Genomic DNA, 21,867 nt, shown 5'->3' on the forward strand with positions numbered 1-21,867 from the left:
TGCTCTCATGTAAGGTGCATGGAAATTTTCAGGAAATATATTGAAGTATAAAGTTTTCATAACTGTAACTTGTACACAAGATTCTGAATATCTTCTCCGAATGAGTCAGTGAAAGGTAAATTTATTATAGGTTTTAGATTTTTTTTGTGGGGGAAGTGGAGTTGGAGTACATTAAAGACTAATACAAAATGGTTAAAACTTGGTTACAAGTAACTTACAAAATGTTGTATAATACACTTGTCACAACAACACAAAGTTTTGAAGGAGGTTTCTATTGAAAAAATATTACATACAACCACTTAGAATTTGGCAAATTCAAAGGTTCATCAACATGATCTCTACCTGCTGTTTTATATATATAAGTAATGAAGAACGATTCTTTGGGGTATAAAATCAAACAGAACCAGAGTTCTAAATTAACAAAAAGGATGGCTTTATAACTTGAACCTATGTTGTAGTAACAGCAAGCGAAGCAGAGTGAAGTCTCTGCAACCATGCGATTCTCAAACTAGGCTTCTTCAGCTCTAAGAAGATCTCTCTATACTCTCTCTTCAGAAACAAATCCAACGCAAACAAGTAGAGCTCACTACCTTCTTCCACCTCATTCATCGCGTCAAGACTTTGAATGCATTCTCCAATGCTGTACATAAGCTTTGCCGATTCAATCTCAACGCATACTGGACTTTCCTGTAACATACCCTCACTCATTGACTTCATGGCATCCAACCGTTGAGCGGTTTCGCTTTCTATCCGATCTTCTTGCAACCGAGACTCTGCGTAACCGCCATTTAGCCTGGAGGTTTCTGCTTCATCTCTGTGGTGCTTTGACAATGGAGTTGGGTCATTCCATTGTGGTGACTCAGAACGATTGTAGAGGAGCTTCTTACGCAAACGCGAAGGAGGAGTGTATGTCTCTCCAGGTTCTATAACTCCGTTGAATATGATAGCTAGTTGATCAGCATGAGGAACTTCCTTATGGCGGAATAGTCCTGCTTTTGGGTTTTCCTGTGATAAACCAAACCAAAGAGAGAAGCTATTTTTCAAAATGAAGTCCAGTGGACCAAAGTTAGACAAGTAGCATGATCATACCCGAATATAGATTCGCCAGTCCTCTTCTGTAGCACCAAAACTACGAGTTTCTGGATCCCATTTCATGCTACTAGCTCCAACGAGTTGACACCAAACCTTCCAAGCCTTCCTAGTACAATCCCAGTGGTTTTTCAGCTGCGCTCTAGTATAACTAAGGCCGGTATTATCATTAATTGTCTCAAGAATCGTCTTCCAACCTTCCTTGTTAAAATGTGCCTCGGGTCTGTTTCCTTTCAGAGTCTCTTGAACCAACAGATTAAGAAACAGCTCATGTGTAGATGGAGACCAATACCCTTTCGTTTGAGGGTTAGATGAACTACACATGCTTTGGTTATCTTCATCTTCTTCCTCGTAACAACTTCTTCGCCTCTTCTTTACTACACTCGAAAGCAAAACTACCTCATCTTTGACCTCTACATTCCTACCCGCAAAGATAATCTCTAGCTTCTTGAGATCTTGCGGAACACTCAACCTATACTGTCCAGCATCAGGATTCTCCTGCAGCAAAATCATTTTAGCCTCTCACAAAGAAACAGACAAAGTGATCTTAATAAAAATGTAACAACTGGTTTTGTGACTTGTAAACCTGTAAATAGATAGCCCAGTCATCATCACTAGCACCAAAAGTGTTGGTCTCAGGATCCCAACTCATATAACTGCATTCAACGAGTCTACGCCATATTTTCCATTGCCTGCCCATTGTATCCCAATGGTTTTTAAGCTGCATTCTATCGTACATTGCCCCTGTCTTCTCCTGAAACGATGACAATATATTCCTCCAACCTTCTTTCGTAAAATGTGTCCCCGGTTTATTCCCTAGCAATGTTTGCTCCACGCATAGCTCAACAAACACTCTGTGATATTCAGGCTCCCACACTGCTTTTGGCCTCATTTTTTTTTCTCACTTCCAAACTCCTAACAATAAAAACGATTGAACATCATTACATAAGTGTTACATGTCTTAATCCTTATAACAACAAGAAACAAACAAAGAGACATATCATATATAACAGTCGTACAATTGAACAATTTCAAGAAACAGAACACAAAAACATAATTGTTTCTGGGACATGATGACAATTAGATCCTTATTACAAAAGCAAACAAAGAGACACGCATTGAGAATACACACAAAATCCATATCATATAAACAGTCGTACAATTGAACAATGTCAAGAAACAGAACACAAATCATATAAACCGCCGTACAATTGAACAATTTCAAGAAACAGAACACAGAAACATAATTGTGGGACATGAAGACAATTAGATCTTTATTACAAAAGCAAACAAAGAGACACACATTGAAGATACACACAAAATTCATATCATAAAGTCATACAATTGCATAAAGATTTACATGAACAATTCAAGAAACAGAACACACGTCATATAAACTTAGATCAACACTTCTAGAGCTCCAAAATGCTGATGATGTAAAGAATCTATGGATGATATTGAAACAGAGAACGCAGACGCGTTTGCATGAAACGTGTTTCAGTGAGATGCAAGAATCTGATTATGCGATCTGAGACTTCCTCCCCAATTCAAAATCAAAAGAGGGGAATTTGCAAGAAACCCTAATTCGAGTAATCTGAAAAAATTACGATAATGGTTAAGAACTTTCACCGGCGGGAAGGGGGAAGCCGCAGAATCAGATTTTTAAGAAACGGAGAACGTTACCCGGAATCTGATGGAAACGCGATAGCGATTGAGTGGCTAACACTGTGACGGGTGTGTGTGGCTGGAGAAGCCGATCGCGATTTTTCCTCGCTTTCGTCTCTGTTTTTTTTTTTTTTTTTTTTTTTTNCGCACTGTACGGATTTGAAAGGTGTTTACTAAAACTTATGGGCTGGGCCGAGTTAGTTGGTCATGCGCGTCATGGACCTCCATGAAGAGAGACTGTAATTCGTTAAGAGGATTCACACAGGTTTGTGTTTGAGTCCGGTCTTGATTTTGCAATTCGGTTTAGATTTTTCTTTTTGCTTTTTTTTTTTTGTCAACATATTTTTATAAATGGTGAATTGAATCATGAAGATGATTATTAGCTTGAAAGTGTGACTTAAAAGTTGAAATTCTACACGCAAAAAAATAAAAAATAAAAAGTTGGTTTGTATGAACGGTAAAAATGTGACTGCACTCTTTTAAACCTTAAGGGCATCGTGTCGTGAGAAAACAAATTACACATGACTAGTTTAGTTAGCTAGGATGTTAACATTTCACTTGATAAGATAAGAGACATGGAATTGGTTCGGTTGAAATTAACACTTAACGATATGTTGGCTAAGATTTCACGAGTGCGTAAGCTTCATATTCATTGTCAATATTTAAATAGAAAAGATTAATAGTAAGAGACATGCATTGATGATTTTTGTTGTTGTTGTTGTTTGGTTGCATTGATGATTTGATTCTAGTAGAGGCTCTCATCGACTCTGTGCCGCTACTAGCCATTAGATATGTTTTGAATCAGAAGAAAGCGTTATAATTAGTATGAAAATTCCAACAAAAAAAAAAAGCAGTATTCATTGAGATAATACATTTGAAACAGGTACAACTTTTTCCATATACAACTCTGACATTGTCATCTCAATTAGAACTAGAAGTAGCTAATTTAAACACATGCAAGTCCCCCTGCAAATGCAAATGCACTGCATGAATGAATGAAACCAACCAACCTCCCTAGTAAGTAAACTAACTACTAGCCCTGTGTTCAATTGAATAGCATCATCATTGATTTGTCCCTCCCTATTAATTTTCAATTTTTCTTTTAAATATATATTAAAAAAAATGTTTTGGTTAGTTTATAAAATCAAAATTTAAGGCATGAAAGATGATGAAGTCATGTTTTTAATGCAATACTCTTTTGTCTTTATTCACTTTGTTTTCTTTCCCTTTAAAACTACCCTCTCTCACACTCAGAAAAGTGTCTCCCTTATTTTCAGGCACTTCTTCTCTCAATTAAAAATAGAAAGAAAAAAAAAACCATTTTAAAGTCTTAAGACCTTCTCTTTCAACTAGAAGCCCCCTTTAAGCCATGTCTTCTTCTTCTTGCTTGCTGCTACTACTTCTCTTCTCTCTTCTTCTTTCTCTCTTTCTCAATGTCTCACTCGCAGACAATCACACGGCGGTCGTTATAACAAACTCAAACACTCCGTCGCCACTTCCACCTCCACGTCATAACTTAACTTCCTCTTTCATGCCCGGAATCGCCGTTGTAATCGCCGTCCTCACCGCGTTTTTCTCTCTCACTTTCTTGCTCCTCCTCTACGTCAAACACTGTAAACGACGAAACGACGGCTTTTACGGTAACCATCACCAGCAGCGTTTCGCAGTCTCTAGATACGGAGGCAGTGGGTATTACGCCGGTGGAGTCGTACTAGGGAGGAAAAATTCCGGTATAGACCGGTCCGTGATTGAATCTTTACCGGTTTTTCGGTTTGGTGCGTTGAGCGGTCAAAAGGATGGTTTAGAATGCGCCGTGTGTCTCGCTCGGTTCGAACCGACGGAAGTGCTGAGGTTACTGCCGAAATGTAAACACGCTTTTCACGTGGAGTGTGTTGACACGTGGCTTGACGCTCACTCCACTTGCCCGCTTTGCCGTTACCGGGTCGACCCGGAAGATATACTCTTGATCGGTGACTGTAACTCTTGGTTCGAGCTCCGTTTCTCTACTAACCGTCAACAAGAAGAATCTAACAGTACCGGTTTAACTCGGTTTATTCCGGTTATTAGTCGAATCTCCGGTCGTCATTCATCAGCTGGCGAACGTGCGAGTCGACGACTCAACGAGATTAGAGCGCTCAAAACGAATCCGACGCCGTTTCGGAGATCGCTCGATAGCTCTTTGAAAGTTAATAACTCCGGCGAGGAGAAATCGGAAACCGTCGCCGTGAAGTGCTTGGATCGGTTACAGAGGAAAGACGGGTTGCTGTTGGTTCCGAATCAGGAGAGATTCGAGCACCGGATAATAATCTCCGGCGGGAATCGAGACGATCAGAGGTGGAGCGAGGTTAGGCCGTCGGATCTTTTGTATCTAAGATCGGAGATGATACTAAGCGAATGTAAGAAATTAGCAGCGGCGGAGGGTGGGGGCAGTAGAGATGTAATTAACGGGAGAAGTGTATCGGAGTTAACGAGTATCGAGAGACGGAGGAGATGGGGAGGAGAGCCGAGACAACGACAAGCCACGGCGGTGATTTCGAGGTGGCTCGCTTGGTCCCATCGTGCCTCCGCTTCCACCAGCATTGTTTAAAAATTTTATTTTTGGTCCCTATTAAATTTGTCATATAACAGTTTTGGCCGGTGTAGTTTTGTTTGATAACAATTTAGCCCCAAATTAATTTATTCGAGACAATGCAACAATGGCACAGGTAGGAAGATGCACGAGTGCGAGGAAGCACAAATCATTTCTTTTTTGTATTTTAATTTTTGAGGAAATTATAAGGAAAGTGAAAGGTTGAGTTTTTTTATATTAGTGTCTTGGTGTAATAAAGGGCGAGTATTAGGGATCTGATAACTGAGTTTATTAAAATAAAAACAAATTAGCTCCTAATTTGTCTTTTCATACATTGAACTCATAACACTGAAACATTATGTGCTTGCAAGACAATTTATTAATGAGTTTTATTACTGTTTTGGATAGAATAATGATATTAGCTGTGTGTGGTTTTTGAACCCATATAATAATGGTAACAATGGACTGTTCTTTTAGATTTTGTAGTATTGTAGTAGCTTTTTAGTTTTGGGACCTCAAAAGAAGGTTCCAATTTCAAATTTTTTGACATAAGACAATGCTCTGACACAACTCATGATCCATCTACATACCTCTATGATTATTTGTTGTATATATACATCTAATTTTTTATTTTGTAATTTCAATCACATGATGAAAACCTTGTGTACAAATTGATTATCTCGATATAATACATGTTCCATACTTTCGAAAACTTTCCAAGTAAATAAATAACACTAGGTGGTATCTTTATGTAAAAACCAAGAAATGTCCAATTCGAAATTTAACTTGTGATTTTTTTTGTAGACAGTACTTTTTACATCCATCTCTTTACGTACGTGAGACTTTGGGAAGGAGCGATTTAAATTTCATTTTTTTACCCTTTTCTACATGAGAATTGTTATGATGAAAAAGATTGAAAGCAAAGAAGTCATAAACGTGCTAGACTGCTATAGTATAGAGAGAACTCGTTTGCAAATTTATGTGGCAGATCATTTACTTCCAGAGTCATTGTTGATTGATAGATACAACCAATTTTGGTTACACAATTAATAAGATGATATCGTATTTTCTATTGACTACTTTAAATGTTTGAATTAATGATATGATTTTCTTTCGTGCCATCACTTTACAACTCATCATTTCCAAGTTCCAACATTCTATATTTTTCTTTTTTTTTGTTTTTTTATTAGTAATTCATTTTGTGATTTTTTTTCGACAGCTGATCTTGTTTATTCTTGTTGGTTTCGTAACAACCAGTTGTGTTGCCCACTCCTCTTTATTAACTAGATATTGAAGAAAAATAAACGATTGTAGTAGTAGCACACATAGTACAGGCAAAAGCAAAGCATCACAAGTTTGGTTTATATATTTAGAGTAATCGGTGTATAGTTTGTATGATTGATGATGATGTTACAAGATCATAAAAAGTAAGCAACTTTTAGGATTATTAATTAGTTTTGTTTTATTGATATAATAGTTATCTACTTTTATTTCATCCAGACAAATTTATATGACTATTGTTACGCTTAAATAATCATATAAAATTCAATAGTTACGTGCATGAGTTGTCGATATATATGTGATCAACATCAAAGTTCAGATTCATGTAACTTGCATGAGTTCCATGAAAGAAGAAAAAATCATCAGATAGAGGCAAAAGCATATGTCACAATTGAGATCATTACTTAATGTTATCCTAAACAGTACTTTTTGTTGTCATTTACATTTTATAATGTTTTGTTTGGACTTACTATGAGAGAGATCGAAAATGAAATGGTTGAATAAATTGACGTACGGTCTGTTAATTAAAACATGTCGGAGAGAAAAAATTTGTTAACAGAGAGATGAAATTATTTGAATCTCAACAGCAAGGGATACATAAAGGAGAACATTACATGTGGCCTTTGCCTGTGTTATCTCATGTATAGTCCATCATCTTAATTACTAACCATAGAAAATGACATTTTCATTAGAATAACAACGAATTTATTTTGTCTATTAGCCCTTGCCATGATTTCATCCGCCTAACGTTACTATTGTCCTCTCTAAATTATTGTGCGTTCGGTGGTAATTATACGATATAATTTATTTTTATTTTTTTACCATTTGGCTATGAGAAGTGAAGAATGGAGTTCCATAAGAAGAATATGGGCATTTAAACAAACAACAAATCTTGGGAAAGAAAGAAATAAATCATTTCCACACAGACTACGAAATCCAAAACTGCTGACAAATCACAGAGCTCAAAGAAAAAAGTGGCCCACAATAGAATCTTTGAAATTAACAGAGTTTATAGAGCTGCAGAGTTCACTAGGGTGTGAATAGTTGCAGCGGTTGGGACGGACAAATCCATCTGCGGACTGGATCACTTTTTATTTACCATTCAGCAAATGTAGTCCGCATCACTGCGGTCCAAATAAAGCAGAGACAAGACCGCTGCGGACCAACTGCGGACCGCTTTTGTATACAAATAGAGTTGGTCCGCAGTGGTCTGTAGTCCGCCCCAAAAATAGAGCGGTCCAGACCGCAGACGGATTTGACCGCCCTGACCGCAGTTACCATTCACACCCTAGATATGTCAAGATATAAGAATCATAATTGCATCCTCTATACCATTATCTGACAAAATAGTTAAAAAAAAAAATCAGTATCAAACAATTTTTTTTACAGTTTCTTTAATAAAAAATGTCCCTGAAACTTCATGTCATACTTTTTTTGTCTCACAAAAATTGATGTTTTGGGATATTTTTTTGTCTTAGAAAGATTGATGTTTTGTAAACTTCAAGAAGTAATTATTGAAAATATTTAAATTTTTGAATTGTTATTGATTTATATTTACTCTATCTACAAAAAAGTAATTATAAATTAATTTATAAATAAAAACTAAAATTTTTCTTAATATGTGTAAAATTATTAAAACATCAATCTTTGTGAAACAAAAGTAGTACCAATAAGGATTAAATACTAATTATGATTTGGATGTTTAAGAAAAAATTAAGAAATAAATATACTAGGAAAAACAAAAAAGTAATTAAAATGTAAATCTTGGAAAGTCTCTCTAGTGAGAATCCATTGATCAAGAAATAGAAGGGGAGCGTCCAGTGTCCTTTGGGTAAAAGCGTGGATACGTGTGTGTACATGGTCCTCATTATCATCGTCCTGCAAAAAAGAGACTACCCTTTACAATATCTCTCAATTACTTTTCTCGATTCATGTAAGCCCACTCGAGTACTTGAAAGAGTTTTATAGACTCTAACTCAACTGTCACAGTCTCCCAACTCTCTTAATCTTCCAACTTTTTTTGGTTTCTTTTCAGCTTTCTTGTCTGTCTTGTAAGTGTATACATTACCTATTTACTCCAACATCTCTTGCCTTTTTCGTTCCTCTCCGACCCCATTTTTTTTGGCGTTTTCCACTCTCTATATCTCCTGAATTTTCACTCTTGCTTTTTCCCTGTCGAGAGAGTTATTATCACATTACAAGTTTTGGTACCATGACTAATATTAGTGGAGCGAGTCTTCTCCATCACCACACACTCTCTTTACAAAATCTATTTGAATTGGCCTACTTAGTAACTTGTGTGGATTGTGTAGATCATGAAAGTGAGATATGCTGCGGTGAATTCGGATCTACAGCTTGATATGATAAATGGCTGCCTTTACCATATAAAGAAAATGAAGCGAGTGATTTGACAAGACAGGCTATATAGACAAAGACAAGACTGTGTCCTCTTCCGTAAAAAATAACTCCTTTGTCCCCTTCTCTCTTTTAGCTCTTTCTCCCCTGCAAACTGTTATCACTTCCGATTCTGATACTCTCTGCTCTGCCCACAACAGTTACTACACACAGCTTTATGATCTCAACAACTCAGAAACCTTGATATAGCATAACATTGAATTGAATTCTCACATAATGACATTACTAGAAAAAAGGGTTTAAAGAACAAAAAAGATTTGGAACTTTTTCTCTTTCCATTAATTAATCGGTGTTGTTGTAAATGTTTGACATAACCAAAACTAAAAATGTAAAAGAATCGAAGAAAACAAAAAAAGCTACTTCAACAAACAACCTACGAGAAAAGGCAAGACAATCCGAGAAAGATCAAAACCAAAAAAAGTTACTTATTCATAGAAAGTTCTCTAAATTCTTGCCTTTGTGTAAAATCAATCATCCTTGTGGTGCTTTGCTTCTCGTGTTTCTGCAAACAATATCCATGCTTTTGGCCCAACTTTTCATTTAGGACAAGAGTCAGTTATGCTGTGTAAGATTTTGGTAACAGCAAAAGAGACTACTTGTCTGTGTTTCCATATGGGAGAGAATATAAAACATATATATATATAGGGAGGAACAAGGAAGAAGAAGAAGAAGAAGATTGGTGTGTGTGTGTTTGGTGTTCTCATTTGCTTCGTTTCTTGGCTTCACTGTAGAGAATGACTCCACAGACGGTGAGGGAGTAACCCAGCATTCCTGTTACTGAAACCGGATTCTTAAAGATTAGAATAGAGACCACCACTGCTACTGCTCCTTTGGCGTTTCCTAGCACCTGTCACAGACCAATCAGAACAACGTTGTATGAGATTTACGTGAATTAGATCTTAAAATTCATTTTGAAACGTAAGGAAAACACAACCTTAAACATACACATAACAAACCAAAATTAACTGAACATCCAAGAAATATGACACTAACAGGATCAAGCTGATGACTGTTTCTCACTAGTTCTACACTTACTTGGACCGACTTTGTGCCAACTAAATACCAAGGATGTAAAAAGAAACTGGATTGTAAATTACCTGCAGAGTGAGGGCGCTAGTGTGTTTCGTGACTAAGAAATTTGTCAAGTTGACGAAATAGGCGAGCGCTGAATTGAATAGTAGATACCAAACGATCCTGAAATCATCTCTTGCAAGGGCGATTGTAATGCCGACAACATTTTTCTCCATGATAAGAGTAGCAGGCAGAAGGAACACGACAGCTATTGGAGCCATGTAAAGGAGGAGATTCATGGAGTTCAGCTTTTCCCTTCAATACAACAATTTAGAATCTTTTTAGCAACACTCTTTAGGATATTCAAACTATAGCTACATAGACCTTTTAACAATCACACTTCTTACCCTTCAGAAGAAAGTAAAATTCCTTGAAGCACTGATTTAAGTGCTCTCGCAGCTGTGGCTGCAATGCACATAAGGAATCCAAACAGGTGAAAGCTTGGCTCACCCTGAGACAACCAGAAATTAAGAAATGTCAAACAGAGAATAGCAAACACCTATCTAAACAAAAGGAAGCACTCAGAAAGAAGATATCAGAGGAAGCAAACACATCACACAGAGAAAGAACAAAATTTCCCCTAAACAAACATTATGAGCAACAAATGTTCATAAGATGAAGAGAGGATGAGTGAAACACAGAAATCAGCGAATCCAAGCATAAAACAATGCAAAAGAAACGTAATTCAACAATGTCAGAGCTTCTGTTCAAAGATAAGAGCTCGTATCATTGACCTAAAATGAAACTGAATCAGTATTAAGCTCATAATGATATCTAAGCTTCTTCCTCCAAAATTATAACTATGATGGCAACATATGAATTGAATCAACCAGAGCAATTCAAACTCTACTTCACGCTTCTACTTCACAACTATATCAATCTCTCTAAGAATCCATCATAATTCCATCAAAATGCAATACTTAAAAAAAAGGATTCAACTTGAAGAGTGTTAAGAGAATTACCCCACTAGCAATAACAACACCAGTGACAACAGGAACGAGAGTGAAGTAAGTCAACCAAGCCTCCCTCTTAAGTGTCATCAAGTAAGCAAACACAGCCGTGAAAAACGGCGTCGTAGCACCAATGGCTTGGTTAAACGAAACAGGGAGAAAACGAAGAGAGATGTTCCCAAAAACCACCGACACACAAAAAACGAGACTTAAAGCAGAGATCTTGAAGAACTGAACACGGGATCGAATGGTCTGCATAGGAACCATCTTCAACCAAGCAATGGCGACGTAGCTAAGCAAGGAACAAGCAGTCATGTGACACATGGTGAGAAAGATTGGGTATTTGAAACCGTAATTGCTGAGCAAGTACTTGTTCAGCAACAATACTCCAATGTTTGATGAGTACCATGACGTTACTAGCCCTATTGTGAAAAACCGACCATTCGTCGCCATCTTCATCTTCGATCTGAATGAGATTTCAAAATCTCAAAAAACCCTATTTGAGGATTTGGGGATTTTGGTGTGAATCGAATCTGGACGAAAAGTACAGAGATTTTTTTTTGTAACGCGTGATGATGATGATGACAATGTTTTATTCCATCGATCAGCTGAGAACTCTGGGTTTAGGTTAGAACTTAGAACACGTGAAGATGGCTGGAAACGAAGAACCCGGGTAAGAAAAAGTTGGGATTTTTATTTGGAGGAAGATGATGATGAAGAAGAAGCTGCAGAAAAAAAGGAGAGATCTTGCTTGGCTTAAAGCTGCAACATCTCTCACCTCTCTCTCTCTCTCTCTCTCTCTTCGTTCCAGTTTTTAAGTAAATTTTTCTTTATTTAACTTTTAATTAATCCTTTTTATTTCGGTTTCATATGGTTTTGGTGCGTTATGTTATGTATTGTTTTATAGTAATATAGTATATACAAAAATGTCAGTTTCTCTAATTTTTATTGACTTTATTTATTTATTTAGGGTTACTTGAGTTGATTTAAAGTGTGGAGGAGATATGTGTTGTAATGTTGTGACAATGAAGAAAAGGAGCCATGTTGACTTGTTTAGTAGTAATCACACTTTTGACAATGATTTACGTTTTGTGAATGAATCAAACTAGTACTACTAGTGCTATAATCATCCTTGGCATTTCCTTGGCTAAAAGCCTAAAACTCAAATAAAATATCTACTTCAGTTTTAAGCATATTTTAATTGACTAAATTGCTGAATCTTTTTTTAATTAATGAATCAAGGAAGCGTTTGGTTGGTTAATCGGTTAGATCATCCTCCAGTTTCTTCTATTATATCGGTCAAGCATCCATTTAATTAGTTAGGCTGTCGACGATTATAAACTACTAGTATTTTCTACGAATACAAAATGTATTTTCAGGAAAAAAAAAAAGAATCACCTAATTGTTAATTAGCAGAAGTTTGGCAGAAAATTATGTTCAACTTCAAAATAAATTTACTAAACCTTTTTGAGCAAGTGGGGGTGTTTTAAGTCTAGTGGTAAAAGACCAATCAAAGAAAGCTTTATTAGCGGTGTAGCAAAGGGGAATTATGGTATTAGTATAGTTAGATTAGAATCGAATGCATGAGTCTTTAAGTCAACACAATTTATAAAAATTGATAGTGTATTGGCAATCTAACTTGATTGTTACGATTATTCCTTGGTATCTCTTTTTATTGGGTTATTAGACTATAATCCCTTTTTGTGAGATTGGGCTATACTGGATCAAATTCTCTCTGTTGTTGTCTGGGAGACTAGTCTCTATGTCTAATGGTCATCCCCAAGATTTCCCAACGGTTAAATTTGCAATAAAGCCTAGACTTACATAACTTGTTAAATCCCTAAATGGCTACTTCTTCTCTACACTATACAGAACCAATTATAAATTGGTATATAAATTTATGTCGAATAATCTTAAATTAGCCATGAAGAAATTTACAAAATATATATTTTTTGTCTAGTTATACAGTATTGAAAGTTACTTAAATAACCCACAATAAAAACAGCTAAAATAATATTTAAGATTATAATATTCTTGATTCTGCCTTATATGGTTTGAAGCTGTTGTGTACTATGGAGTTTTATATATGCTCGGTTTGTCTTTTTTTTTGGGACCCAATTTTATTTCAATAAACTTTTTTTTTGGGTCAAATTATTTCAATAAAACTTCTATGATGACAAAAAAAAAATATCTTTTATCTAAGTTGCTTAGTTTTTTTTCCTTTCCTATATTGACAATCATCCAACGATATTGAATTATTCATTAGTTAAGTTAGGTGTATCTGTGTATATATATATATACAGATATACTCTTTAATAATAATAATAAGATATAGGTTTTGAGTGGTGATACTAACAAAGTTTTACAATTTTTACAGTTATTTTTTACAGTTTTACGTTATTACCTAAAACCTTAGAGCTTCAGCTTACAGCTATTCTATACAATTTTGGCTACGTTACCAATCAGACCCATACTAATAAAAATGCAAAGTGACGGTAAGTCGGTAATGACGAGAAATAAATGAGAGGTGGGGGTCTGTCTCTTTAGCTTTGTTTGTTTAAATTAATGTTTTATATGAGATTCCCAGGTGAACCACAAGAGAGAGAGAAGAGTGTCTGAAATAGAATCTGACGACGATCACTTAACTCCAAATCTCAGTGGCATACTTGTAATTTTACTCTTAACGTTTCAACAAGAACTCTCTCTCTTTCCTTTTTCTTTTCTCTCTCTCTCTCTTTCTTTCAAGGAGCAGCTTCAGAGACTTGCTTGATGATCATCATCTCAAGTCTCATTTCGTAATTTACATGAGGATCCCTCACCTGGGTCTCTCTACGAAAAAATGGAATCTGTACAACAGCCACCACATCTCGAGACCCTTGTCTCTGTTCAAGTAATCCATAGTACCTCAAGTGGCTGTGATGATGATGGTAGCTCCAACGAAGACAGAGAGTCTCCTCGTAGAAGCTCCGTTGCGGTGGAGGTTAAAGAAGGAGAGATAGTAGTCAAGGATGAAGACAGGAGATCAAATGCGTCGGTGTGTTCGGTGGAAGTAGATCTGGAGCTTGGAGTATTGCCTGAGAAAGCCTTGCTATATGAGAGAGATTGTAGGATTTGTCACATGAGCTTTGATGCAGCTAATCTTGAATCTGGTGTTCCCATTGAGCTTGGTTGTTCTTGTAAAGCTGATCTCGCTGCTGCTCATAAGCACTGTGCTGAGACTTGGTTCAAGATCAAAGGAAACAAGTAAGTTAGTTAGTTACTTCCCACTATGAGTACATAAAAATCTAACCTTTAAGATAGTTTTACTTCCATAATCTTAGGAAAGTTTACTTTTTTAAGTGTTTTGGTTATTGTCACTTTTGACTTTCACTGTCTGTTTGATGAGTTCTGTTTTTTTTTTTTTTCTTTCAATGTAGTGAGATTCATGGTTTGGTTGTTTTTGCAGAATCTGTGAAGTATGTGGGTCGATTGCAGGTAATATTGTTGGAACTGTTGAGGTGGAGTCTGAGGAAAGTCTGAATGAAGCAAATGGTGTAGTAGTGAATCAAGCTTTGAGAACATCTGGTCCACGATTGGCTGAAGCTAGAAGCTTCTGGCAAGGACACCGGTTCTTGAATTTCCTTTTAGCTTGTATGGTCTTTGCCTTTGTCATCTCTTGGCTCTTCCACTTCAATGTCCCCTCTACATAGCTAGTAGAGATCTCTGGGAAAGGTAATTTTTATCTTGTACCAATGCCGTTTTCCCACTTTTAAGTATTATTGTAAGTTTAGAGAGGAAGACCAAGACCTAGAAGAGCGTATAATGCGATTGATTTGCGGGTTGTTGTTTGTGTCTTGAAAATGTAAATGTGTTTTGTGGTTGAGGATGATAATGTATATAGCTTCTAGTCATACTCTAAAGCTTAATGCAATTGCAGTCTTGTGAAAAGTCTCTTCTCTTATCTCATTGTGAAAATTCTGATCACTTGCATTGCATTTTGCATCCCAAGAGTTCAGTGATTTACAGAGGAACCCCAAAAATGACAAAAATAGAAAAATATATATCCTCTGTTTCGATGTTGCAATAGATTAAGTTATGTACAAGAACCGAAACTTGGAGGGTGGGGTGGCCATGCTTCTTATGTCTCTTCAGTGACCTCTGATTCATGTTCCTCTTCTTCGACAATTGCTAGGATCTTAGAGGAACTAATCCTCAAAGAAGCGCTACGAATCTTCATAGGCAGCTTCTCATTATTAGCAGCTAAACCACATTCGATTTCATCTTCTTCGTCGTCATCATCTTTCTTGAGATCAGAAGGCGGTAAGAAACAATCCATAGACAAACCCTTGATGTTAAAATCCATTTCCTCAATCTCCCAAGTCTCTTCCATCCGAGTCCTCGAGTGATTATCTGAATTCTCACCAAACCGAAACAGAGAAACAGAGCTTTTACCAGCGTGTGCTACTTGGATACCGTCAATGATCCTGTAATCTTGGATGAGTGACTCCATTGTTGTCTCCCAGAAGATGCTGTTATCGTCTTCAGCTTTGATTCTTAGAAGGTGAGAGTCTTCAAGTTGGATCAGAAGACCTGTTCTCTGGCTGAAACATCCCCACACAGTGTGACGTATGATCTCTACATTGCTGCTGCTTCTCGCCTTGAGTGCTGATGGCTCTGCGTCTAGTTTGAGTATGAAACAGTCTTCGTCATTTATCTTCTTCTCTCCCATGCATACCGATCTTGCGAATAGATTAGCCGTTGATTTTGGATCAAGACCCTGTTTTTGATTGTTTCAGAGATTTATGTCAGTATATTTTTCTTTGATTCCATAATAAGTAAAAAAAAAAAAACACTTGAAAGTTGAAACAAGTCAAACGATAAGTAACTTTTGTCCAAAGCAAACAAACGCTATTGTTTTGGTGACATCAGAAGATGTTATGTTGTAAATAAGTAACTAACTAAACCCTATACTTGGTAATGGGAACAAAAGTCTACTTTGTTAACAAAGAATATCTATATTTGGAGATAGTCTCTATTTACTTATAATATCTTGATGGTTGTTGTTAGTGGTGGACCATAGATAGATGGTTCCAACAACCTTGGTAATTTAACTTGTATGCATTTTCTCAGTTCCATGAGACACGTCACACTTTATGGTTAGTATCAAAAGTCATAAATAATTTACATTGTAAAATATGTGTGTATGGTTTTCTTGTGTATCAAACATTATACGATGACCACACACAAAAGATGATCAATACTGTCATTTGACAAAGTTGAAGGTAGGTTAGCTAGACAGATCCTTTTTAGAAACAAATGAAAAAAAAAAAAAAAAAAAAAAAAAAAANAAAAAAAAAAAAAAAAAAAAAGAAGAAGAGGAAATTTGATGATTGAAAGATCTTTTTGCCAACAATCAAGGAAAAAGTAAACTTTAACAACTACTAACCAAGAATCATAAAAATCAGGATGGAATATAAGAAGATTGTATCATCGAACTCCAAGTGGAAAAACTCTTTCAGTATCATCATAATGATCAGTGGATGCATATGCTTTATGAGACATAAAGGATCTTTGTCTTTTTCATGAATCAAGTATAGACTAGAAATGTAGCATAACCACAAGAAAAATATCCACATCAATTATTTTCCAAATAATATTATTTCCGGTAACAAATAAAAAAAAACCCCCTAGATTTTCACAGAAACATAAGAAAAGAATAAAAACCCAAAAATATAGAACATAAAAATGGATATAGTCTACTTAATAAATAAAAAAAAATCATAATTCAATTGTTTATTCCAATTCCATCATAGCAAAATTTCTTGCTATAGTGTTTCAATATTTTGGTTATTATACCATCCATAGTTTTTCTTTTTGCAAATAAGACGTTTGGCTATGTATTGCATACTGTATTATTTAGAAAAATGTCATTGTTTTCACTTAAAAACTATGATTTCTTAAAAAGTAATAACGAAATGATTAATAAACTACAGAAAAAAACAAAAATGGGGATTGATTACCTGGAGGAAACGTCGCAATGGTCTAGGAGGACCACGAGAGGCATGAGAAGGATGCCAAGGAGTTTGTCTCCAAGCGACTTTGGCGTCACTACCGGCACTGATTTTGCAGCCTGAGACGACTAGCTCAAGACACCATAACTCTATTCCCTTCTGCCACAACACAAAGCCTCCCACTTCTCCTCCTCCGCTCTTTATACTCCTTGCCTTCACCATTTTGCTGTTCAAGCTTCCTTCTCCTGTGCAAAACTCTGATGCCGTCATCCTCACTTTTCCCATCGCGTACATGCTCTCTACCGCGTTTAACGCACGATCGCCTCCTACCGCCGCTATGTATTGCTTCACTATGTATTGTGCCATCGACATCTCCTGCATATTTCCAATACAAAAAAATGAATGCGATTAATAAAAAAAAATACCTAATAGCAAAAGCAAATGCAACTTGATAGAAGTCACTTACGAGAGGTTGATCTTTGATGTCTTTGTGGATGGGGTTCTCGTAATCGTTATGGTGGTCAGGCTGAACGGGGAGAGGGATCAAAGGAGCTCCAACGACTCCAAGAAGGAGCTGGATCTCTGCGTTACGACCACCAAAGAGTCTTGTCATGTTTGTGGCTGTCGCGGTTCCGGTTGCGGTCGCGGTAGGTTTTGACCAGTAAGACTTCATTTGGTTCCATCCTGGTTTTGTCTTGGACGCAGCAAACAACTCCTCAGGCATTGGAACCTCGAGGACGGTTTCTAACCCGTCTTCGAGGTTGTAATTTGGACATAGTTTCCTCATATTAGCTCCAACAACAAAAAAAGGAAGAAACTGATAGGAGGAAAGTTGAGTGAAGAGAAAGAGAGAGAGAGACTAATCTGTGCAAAAATTTGGATATGATGAAAACTTAAAAGAGATTGAAATCAAGAAAGAAAAATTCGTCGTTGTCACCAACCGACCGGAACGTGGGGAGGCCTTTTGTTTTGTCGTGTCTGCACGCTCTCTCACTCTGCTTACGTCTTGTTTATGTATTTACACAAGACATGGGATCAAGATATATATATTTTGCTAAGTGCTGCAATATCTATTTTTTCGTTTTTAGTTCATAATAGCAATCTTTTTAATTGCTAACAAATTTATCAACCTCTAACCGAATCGAATACGACTTAACTATCATATTTTATTTTATTTTATATGTTGGACCTAATAATCGTGCAACAAATTCATTAGAAGTAGAGTATTGACCTGATTAATAGTACTATCATTGTAGAAAGATTAGCAGCCATTAACTACGATAGTTTCTAACAAGAATGTTTTTTCTTTGTACATGGTCTTTAAAGATCGGAACATTAGATTTTAGATTCAATAATAGCTTTACCACATGATTATGAACTGAACAAAATAATATATATCGGTTTTTGACAGTTTCGTGACATCCATTTCCTAAAATCGTAATCAAATTTCCCATATTATAAAATCTATAAATAGTAGTATTAATAAGTTTTTTACCTTTGAAAATAGTATTGATAAAAGTAATACACGAGTGCACATCTTAGTTTATACTTGTCTATCTTGACTCTTGATTATCAATTAGTGGCATGTAGAGCGGGGAGTCGTTATATGTGAACCAAATTTATTTTTATGACTAAAAATACTAAACAAGAACATTCTGGTATAAATGTACATCTCCCAATTCTATGAAATAAATATTTTCATCTTAATTATTACGGGACCCAGATATGAGATATTAATAAAGGCACTATAACTAAAATATCACTACCAAAATCGATGGTTAAAATCAGCTATCATATTAATTGTAAGACTATCGTTTACTACAAGTGTACAAGCCTAAAAGCAGGGAATTGGTTGTATATTGTATATGGTTTACAAAATCTTTATATGGACTTGCAAAAATTATTTTCATAGATCTTTTCTATACAATATTGTCTTTTGTATTTTTGTTAAAAAAAATTGTATTTTTGTAAAGAAAAACTATGTGTATTGCACGTTCATCTGAAGCAGTATTAATATGATTTATGCGTTTATGTTGTTTTTCCTTTTTTCTTTTCGGAATATAAATTCGAATACTATTGATGTTGTTGTCTACGACTATACAATATGCATTTTATTGCACCGTATATCATATCTATTTTAATTTTATATTTGATTGTACTGTTGAGGAGTTTAATATTAAAATTTTATTGCATCCGTCGTTTTCGAACCCTTCAAACCCTAAACAAAAACTTTCTTTGTAATTTTGATTCTCTCGCAGTCATATAGAAAAACAATACATGGTGATCGTAAAATAATAGTACATGTTTTGAATTATTATTTTAAACACCATATTCAAATATATTTTTCTAAAGATAACCACGAAATATTTCAAATCCTCTCTTAATTCTTACAATTTTTATATATCAGTTGTAAATTACAACTTGTAATGAACATATTCATCGCTCAAAAGTGAAAAAAAAAAAAAAAAACTGTTTACCATTTTAGAAGAAGAAAATATAGTAAACAAATAAATGAAATGTTATATAAAAATATAAAGAATAATAACATTAAAAATCAGAAACAAACTAAAGAGCAAAATCTATATACCAAAACAGTGCAGCAGGGGAAGAAGGACAATTCAAAAACTGAAGTGGAGCTTCTTGGAAACTGTTTCTTCAGACATCAACAAGAAAATGTTAAATGAAACCTCAAAGCCACAATTCACAGCTGCTGGTTAAGGTAAGGATCTTTAGGCGAAGTCGAGCCAAGATAGTCCGAAACCTCAGTAACATACGTTTTCAGCTTTGAGGTGGTACGGGTGAGCCAATCCGCGTTTGTCTGATCCATCTCATCCTTCAGATTGGCCATCTTCTCTTCCTCTTCCAACATACTGACCCATCTCTTACCCATATACATTTTAACCGCATCCACGCCTTGTTTCACCACTTCCTGAGGCGGGACCACGAGCGGGTTTTGGTCCAAGTTCAGTTTGGTCAGGTTCACAAGCGTGCCAAAAGCGTCTGGAAGAGAATGGATTTGGTTGTTACTCAAGTCGAGTTCTTGAAGGCTTATGAGGTCGCCGAATGAAGCAGGGAGATCTTGGAGATCGCTGAAGTTACTGCTCAGGTTAAGGTACTCAAGATTTGTAAGCATCCCGAAAGAACTTGGAAGACCATTGAGTTCATTAAAGTGGGCATCAAGGTAACGCAAGGATCTCATTTCGCCAATAGAAGTTGGTATGGATCTGATTTTGTTGAGATGGATCAAGAGCTTCTCTAGTTTCACTAGCTCGAATCCAATGTTTGTTGGTAAGTAGGTAAGATTGTTGTAGCTTGCGTCCAAAACAACCAACGACCTGAAAAATTTGACAACAGAAGTAAAGAAAGAAACAGAGACCTTAATAAAAAAAACAGAGGAAAAATAATCAAAACACTCACCCACAATGGCAGATGGAATCAGGTAAAGTTGTGAGTTTGTTACAAGAGACATTCAAAATCTTCAATTTAGACAATAAGCCGATTGAGTCAGGTAATGTCTCTAGAAAATTCGTGGAAACATCGAGTTCAAGAAGGTTTTGCAACCCGGCTATCGAATCAGGAATGGCCTGTCACAAACATAATAACATTTTGATCAAGACAAGCATCATACATACAAGACAAGCATCATACCCACAAGAACAGATCCAGTTCCACTACTTAATCTAGACATAGCATAAGACTTTACACTGAAGACTAATAAATCCAGGGCAAAGTTTACATCTTTGACACATAACAATATCAAGAATTCTAATAGATATGATCAAAGATTAAGAATTTGACTTTTTGGGGATTTAGAAACTAACCACAAGCTGATTGTTATAGAGATTAAGAACAAGGAGACCTTGAATCTTTCCAAATGCTTCAGGGAGCAGTTTCAGTTTCCGACCTGACAAATCAACTCGGTCTAATGGAGTCTCAGAAGCAGCTTGTTGCAATATACTCACAACCTCTTCATTGACTTCAACCTCCGCAGCTTCCTCCTCAGCAACCGCCGCAGCATTCTTCTCCGCAGACTCGTAGATCCTCACGAGCCTCTCCTCAGCTTCTTTCAAAAGCTTCTCGTAAGATTCATGAAGCTCGTTAAGCTTCAAGATCGAGCTATACCAAGTCTTCTCTACTTCCACAGCTTCTCTCCTCTTCTGTTCCTTCTCCACCACGTCACTATCTTTCGGGGAGAGAGCGATCTCCTCGAAAGATTCGGACAAAGAAGCGTCGATCTCAACGAGCCTTGCACGAGCTTTGTCGACGGTTTCGTGATCTGGTCTAGGTCCTAGGGTTCGAAGAACGGATCGGGTCTGAGAGACGTCGGCTATAGCGTTAGTCATGGAGGCAAGAACATCGGGATGAGCCAAGTGAGGCATCTGAGTCACGATCTCGATGGAGTGGCTTGAAGATGATGATGATGAAGGATCGGATTTGGAGGAGGAAGCTGACGAGGATGATCGGTCGACATCGGGAGAGGATTTTGCGGTGAGGGAAGGGAGATGATCGAGTACGTAAGAGAGAACAGGGAAATTCTTATGGTTGAGCTCCGTTGCCATTGTTGAGAGAGAGCTTGAGGGATGTGACAATGACAATATTGGGAAAACTGTGGCAGAAGACGAAGACGAAGAATAAGTGATTGTATTATTTTATCTCTTTGTCTCTCGTTTCTCTCCGAACTATTTGCATCTCTCAATTGCCAAGTCAAAGATCATAATTACACGTGGGTTTGTAATTTATTCACAAGAACAAGTGTCAATGTTTTATTTTGACGACAAAAATAAAATAAATAATAGCAGTTTCACGTAAAAAGTAATTATTATCTTTTCATTCTATA

At 36.3% G+C, this 21,867-nt stretch overlaps 6 protein-coding genes across 13 annotated transcripts; 2 read left to right on the top strand and 4 right to left on the bottom strand.

Moving 5' to 3' along the window:
• On the bottom strand, positions 254-2,883 carry LOC104768775 (L10-interacting MYB domain-containing protein-like). Of its 8 annotated transcripts, none has more exons than XM_010492821.2 (5): positions 2,773-2,883; positions 2,477-2,683; positions 1,676-2,004; positions 1,090-1,587; positions 254-1,005 (listed from the first exon to the last, which is right to left on the bottom strand). In XM_010492821.2, the coding sequence occupies exons 3-5, from the start codon at positions 1,979-1,981 to the stop codon at positions 448-450; spliced, it is 1,362 nt and encodes a 453-aa protein (XP_010491123.1). In that variant the 5' UTR covers positions 1,982-2,004; positions 2,477-2,683; positions 2,773-2,883; the 3' UTR covers positions 254-447. The 8 variants fall into 8 exon arrangements, with proteins under 8 accessions (XP_010491123.1, XP_010491124.1, XP_010491122.1 ...); XM_010492822.2 differs by having other exon boundaries at positions 2,450-2,683; XM_010492820.2 differs by lacking the exon at positions 2,477-2,683.
• Positions 3,982-5,558, top strand: LOC104768776 (RING-H2 finger protein ATL43-like). Its single transcript, XM_010492824.2, has one exon. It carries the CDS (start codon positions 4,124-4,126, stop codon positions 5,339-5,341), a length of 1,218 nt encoding a protein of 405 aa, XP_010491126.1. The 5' UTR covers positions 3,982-4,123; the 3' UTR covers positions 5,342-5,558.
• Positions 9,274-11,884, bottom strand: LOC104768777 (probable sugar phosphate/phosphate translocator At5g05820). Its single transcript, XM_010492825.1, has 4 exons — positions 11,053-11,884; positions 10,438-10,541; positions 10,117-10,345; positions 9,274-9,866 (listed from the first exon to the last, which is right to left on the bottom strand). The coding sequence occupies exons 1-4, from the start codon at positions 11,497-11,499 to the stop codon at positions 9,720-9,722; spliced, it is 927 nt and encodes a 308-aa protein (XP_010491127.1). The 5' UTR covers positions 11,500-11,884; the 3' UTR covers positions 9,274-9,719.
• On the top strand, positions 13,636-14,980 carry LOC104768778. The gene is made up of 2 exons (XM_010492827.2): positions 13,636-14,283; positions 14,486-14,980. Exons 1-2 carry the CDS (start codon positions 13,880-13,882, stop codon positions 14,727-14,729), a joined length of 648 nt encoding a protein of 215 aa, XP_010491129.1. The 5' UTR covers positions 13,636-13,879; the 3' UTR covers positions 14,730-14,980.
• Positions 15,027-18,053, bottom strand: LOC104768779. Its single transcript, XM_010492828.2, has 3 exons — positions 17,497-18,053; positions 17,040-17,405; positions 15,027-15,796 (listed from the first exon to the last, which is right to left on the bottom strand). Exons 1-3 carry the CDS (start codon positions 17,815-17,817, stop codon positions 15,158-15,160), a joined length of 1,326 nt encoding a protein of 441 aa, XP_010491130.1. The 5' UTR covers positions 17,818-18,053; the 3' UTR covers positions 15,027-15,157.
• Positions 19,543-21,683, bottom strand: LOC104768780 (plant intracellular Ras-group-related LRR protein 1-like). The gene is made up of 3 exons (XM_010492829.2): positions 20,852-21,683; positions 20,448-20,614; positions 19,543-20,365 (listed from the first exon to the last, which is right to left on the bottom strand). The coding sequence occupies exons 1-3, from the start codon at positions 21,587-21,589 to the stop codon at positions 19,732-19,734; spliced, it is 1,539 nt and encodes a 512-aa protein (XP_010491131.1). The 5' UTR covers positions 21,590-21,683; the 3' UTR covers positions 19,543-19,731.

Source organism: Camelina sativa, chromosome 20 (genome assembly GCF_000633955.1).
Source record: "Camelina sativa cultivar DH55 chromosome 20, Cs, whole genome shotgun sequence".
Lineage (NCBI taxonomy): Eukaryota > Viridiplantae > Streptophyta > Magnoliopsida > Brassicales > Brassicaceae > Camelina > Camelina sativa.

Bases quoted from the DNA above. Each gene is read 5' to 3' on its own strand.
- LOC104768779 (XM_010492828.2), bottom strand. From the start codon at position 17,817: ATGAGGAAACTATGTCCAAATTACAACCTCGAAGACGGGTTAGAAACC. The intron at 17,406-17,496 runs GTAAGTGACTTC...GGAAATATGCAG, and splicing joins ACATCAAAGATCAACCTCTC to GAGATGTCGATGGCACAATA. The intron at 15,797-17,039 runs GTAATCAATCCC...AATCAAAAACAG, and splicing joins CATTGCGACGTTTCCTCCAG to GGTCTTGATCCAAAATCAAC.
- LOC104768777 (XM_010492825.1), bottom strand. From the start codon at position 11,499: ATGAAGATGGCGACGAATGGTCGGTTTTTCACAATAGGGCTAGTAACG. The intron at 10,542-11,052 runs GTAATTCTCTTA...TGGTTGTCTCAG, and splicing joins GTGTTGTTATTGCTAGTGGG to GGTGAGCCAAGCTTTCACCT. The intron at 9,867-10,116 runs GTAATTTACAAT...GGTCTGTGACAG, and splicing joins CTAGCGCCCTCACTCTGCAG to GTGCTAGGAAACGCCAAAGG.
- LOC104768780 (XM_010492829.2), bottom strand. From the start codon at position 21,589: ATGGCAACGGAGCTCAACCATAAGAATTTCCCTGTTCTCTCTTACGTA. The intron at 20,615-20,851 runs GTTAGTTTCTAA...TGTTTGTGACAG, and splicing joins TCTATAACAATCAGCTTGTG to GCCATTCCTGATTCGATAGC. The intron at 20,366-20,447 runs GTGAGTGTTTTG...CAAATTTTTCAG, and splicing joins GATTCCATCTGCCATTGTGG to GTCGTTGGTTGTTTTGGACG.
- LOC104768776 (XM_010492824.2), top strand. From the start codon at position 4,124: ATGTCTTCTTCTTCTTGCTTGCTGCTACTACTTCTCTTCTCTCTTCTT.
- LOC104768778 (XM_010492827.2), top strand. From the start codon at position 13,880: ATGGAATCTGTACAACAGCCACCACATCTCGAGACCCTTGTCTCTGTT. The intron at 14,284-14,485 runs GTAAGTTAGTTA...TTGTTTTTGCAG, and splicing joins TTCAAGATCAAAGGAAACAA to AATCTGTGAAGTATGTGGGT.
- LOC104768775 (XM_010492820.2), bottom strand. From the start codon at position 1,981: ATGAGGCCAAAAGCAGTGTGGGAGCCTGAATATCACAGAGTGTTTGTT. The intron at 1,588-1,675 runs GTTTACAAGTCA...ATTTTGCTGCAG, and splicing joins ACTGGGCTATCTATTTACAG to GAGAATCCTGATGCTGGACA. The intron at 1,006-1,089 runs GTATGATCATGC...GGTTTATCACAG, and splicing joins ACTGGCGAATCTATATTCGG to GAAAACCCAAAAGCAGGACT.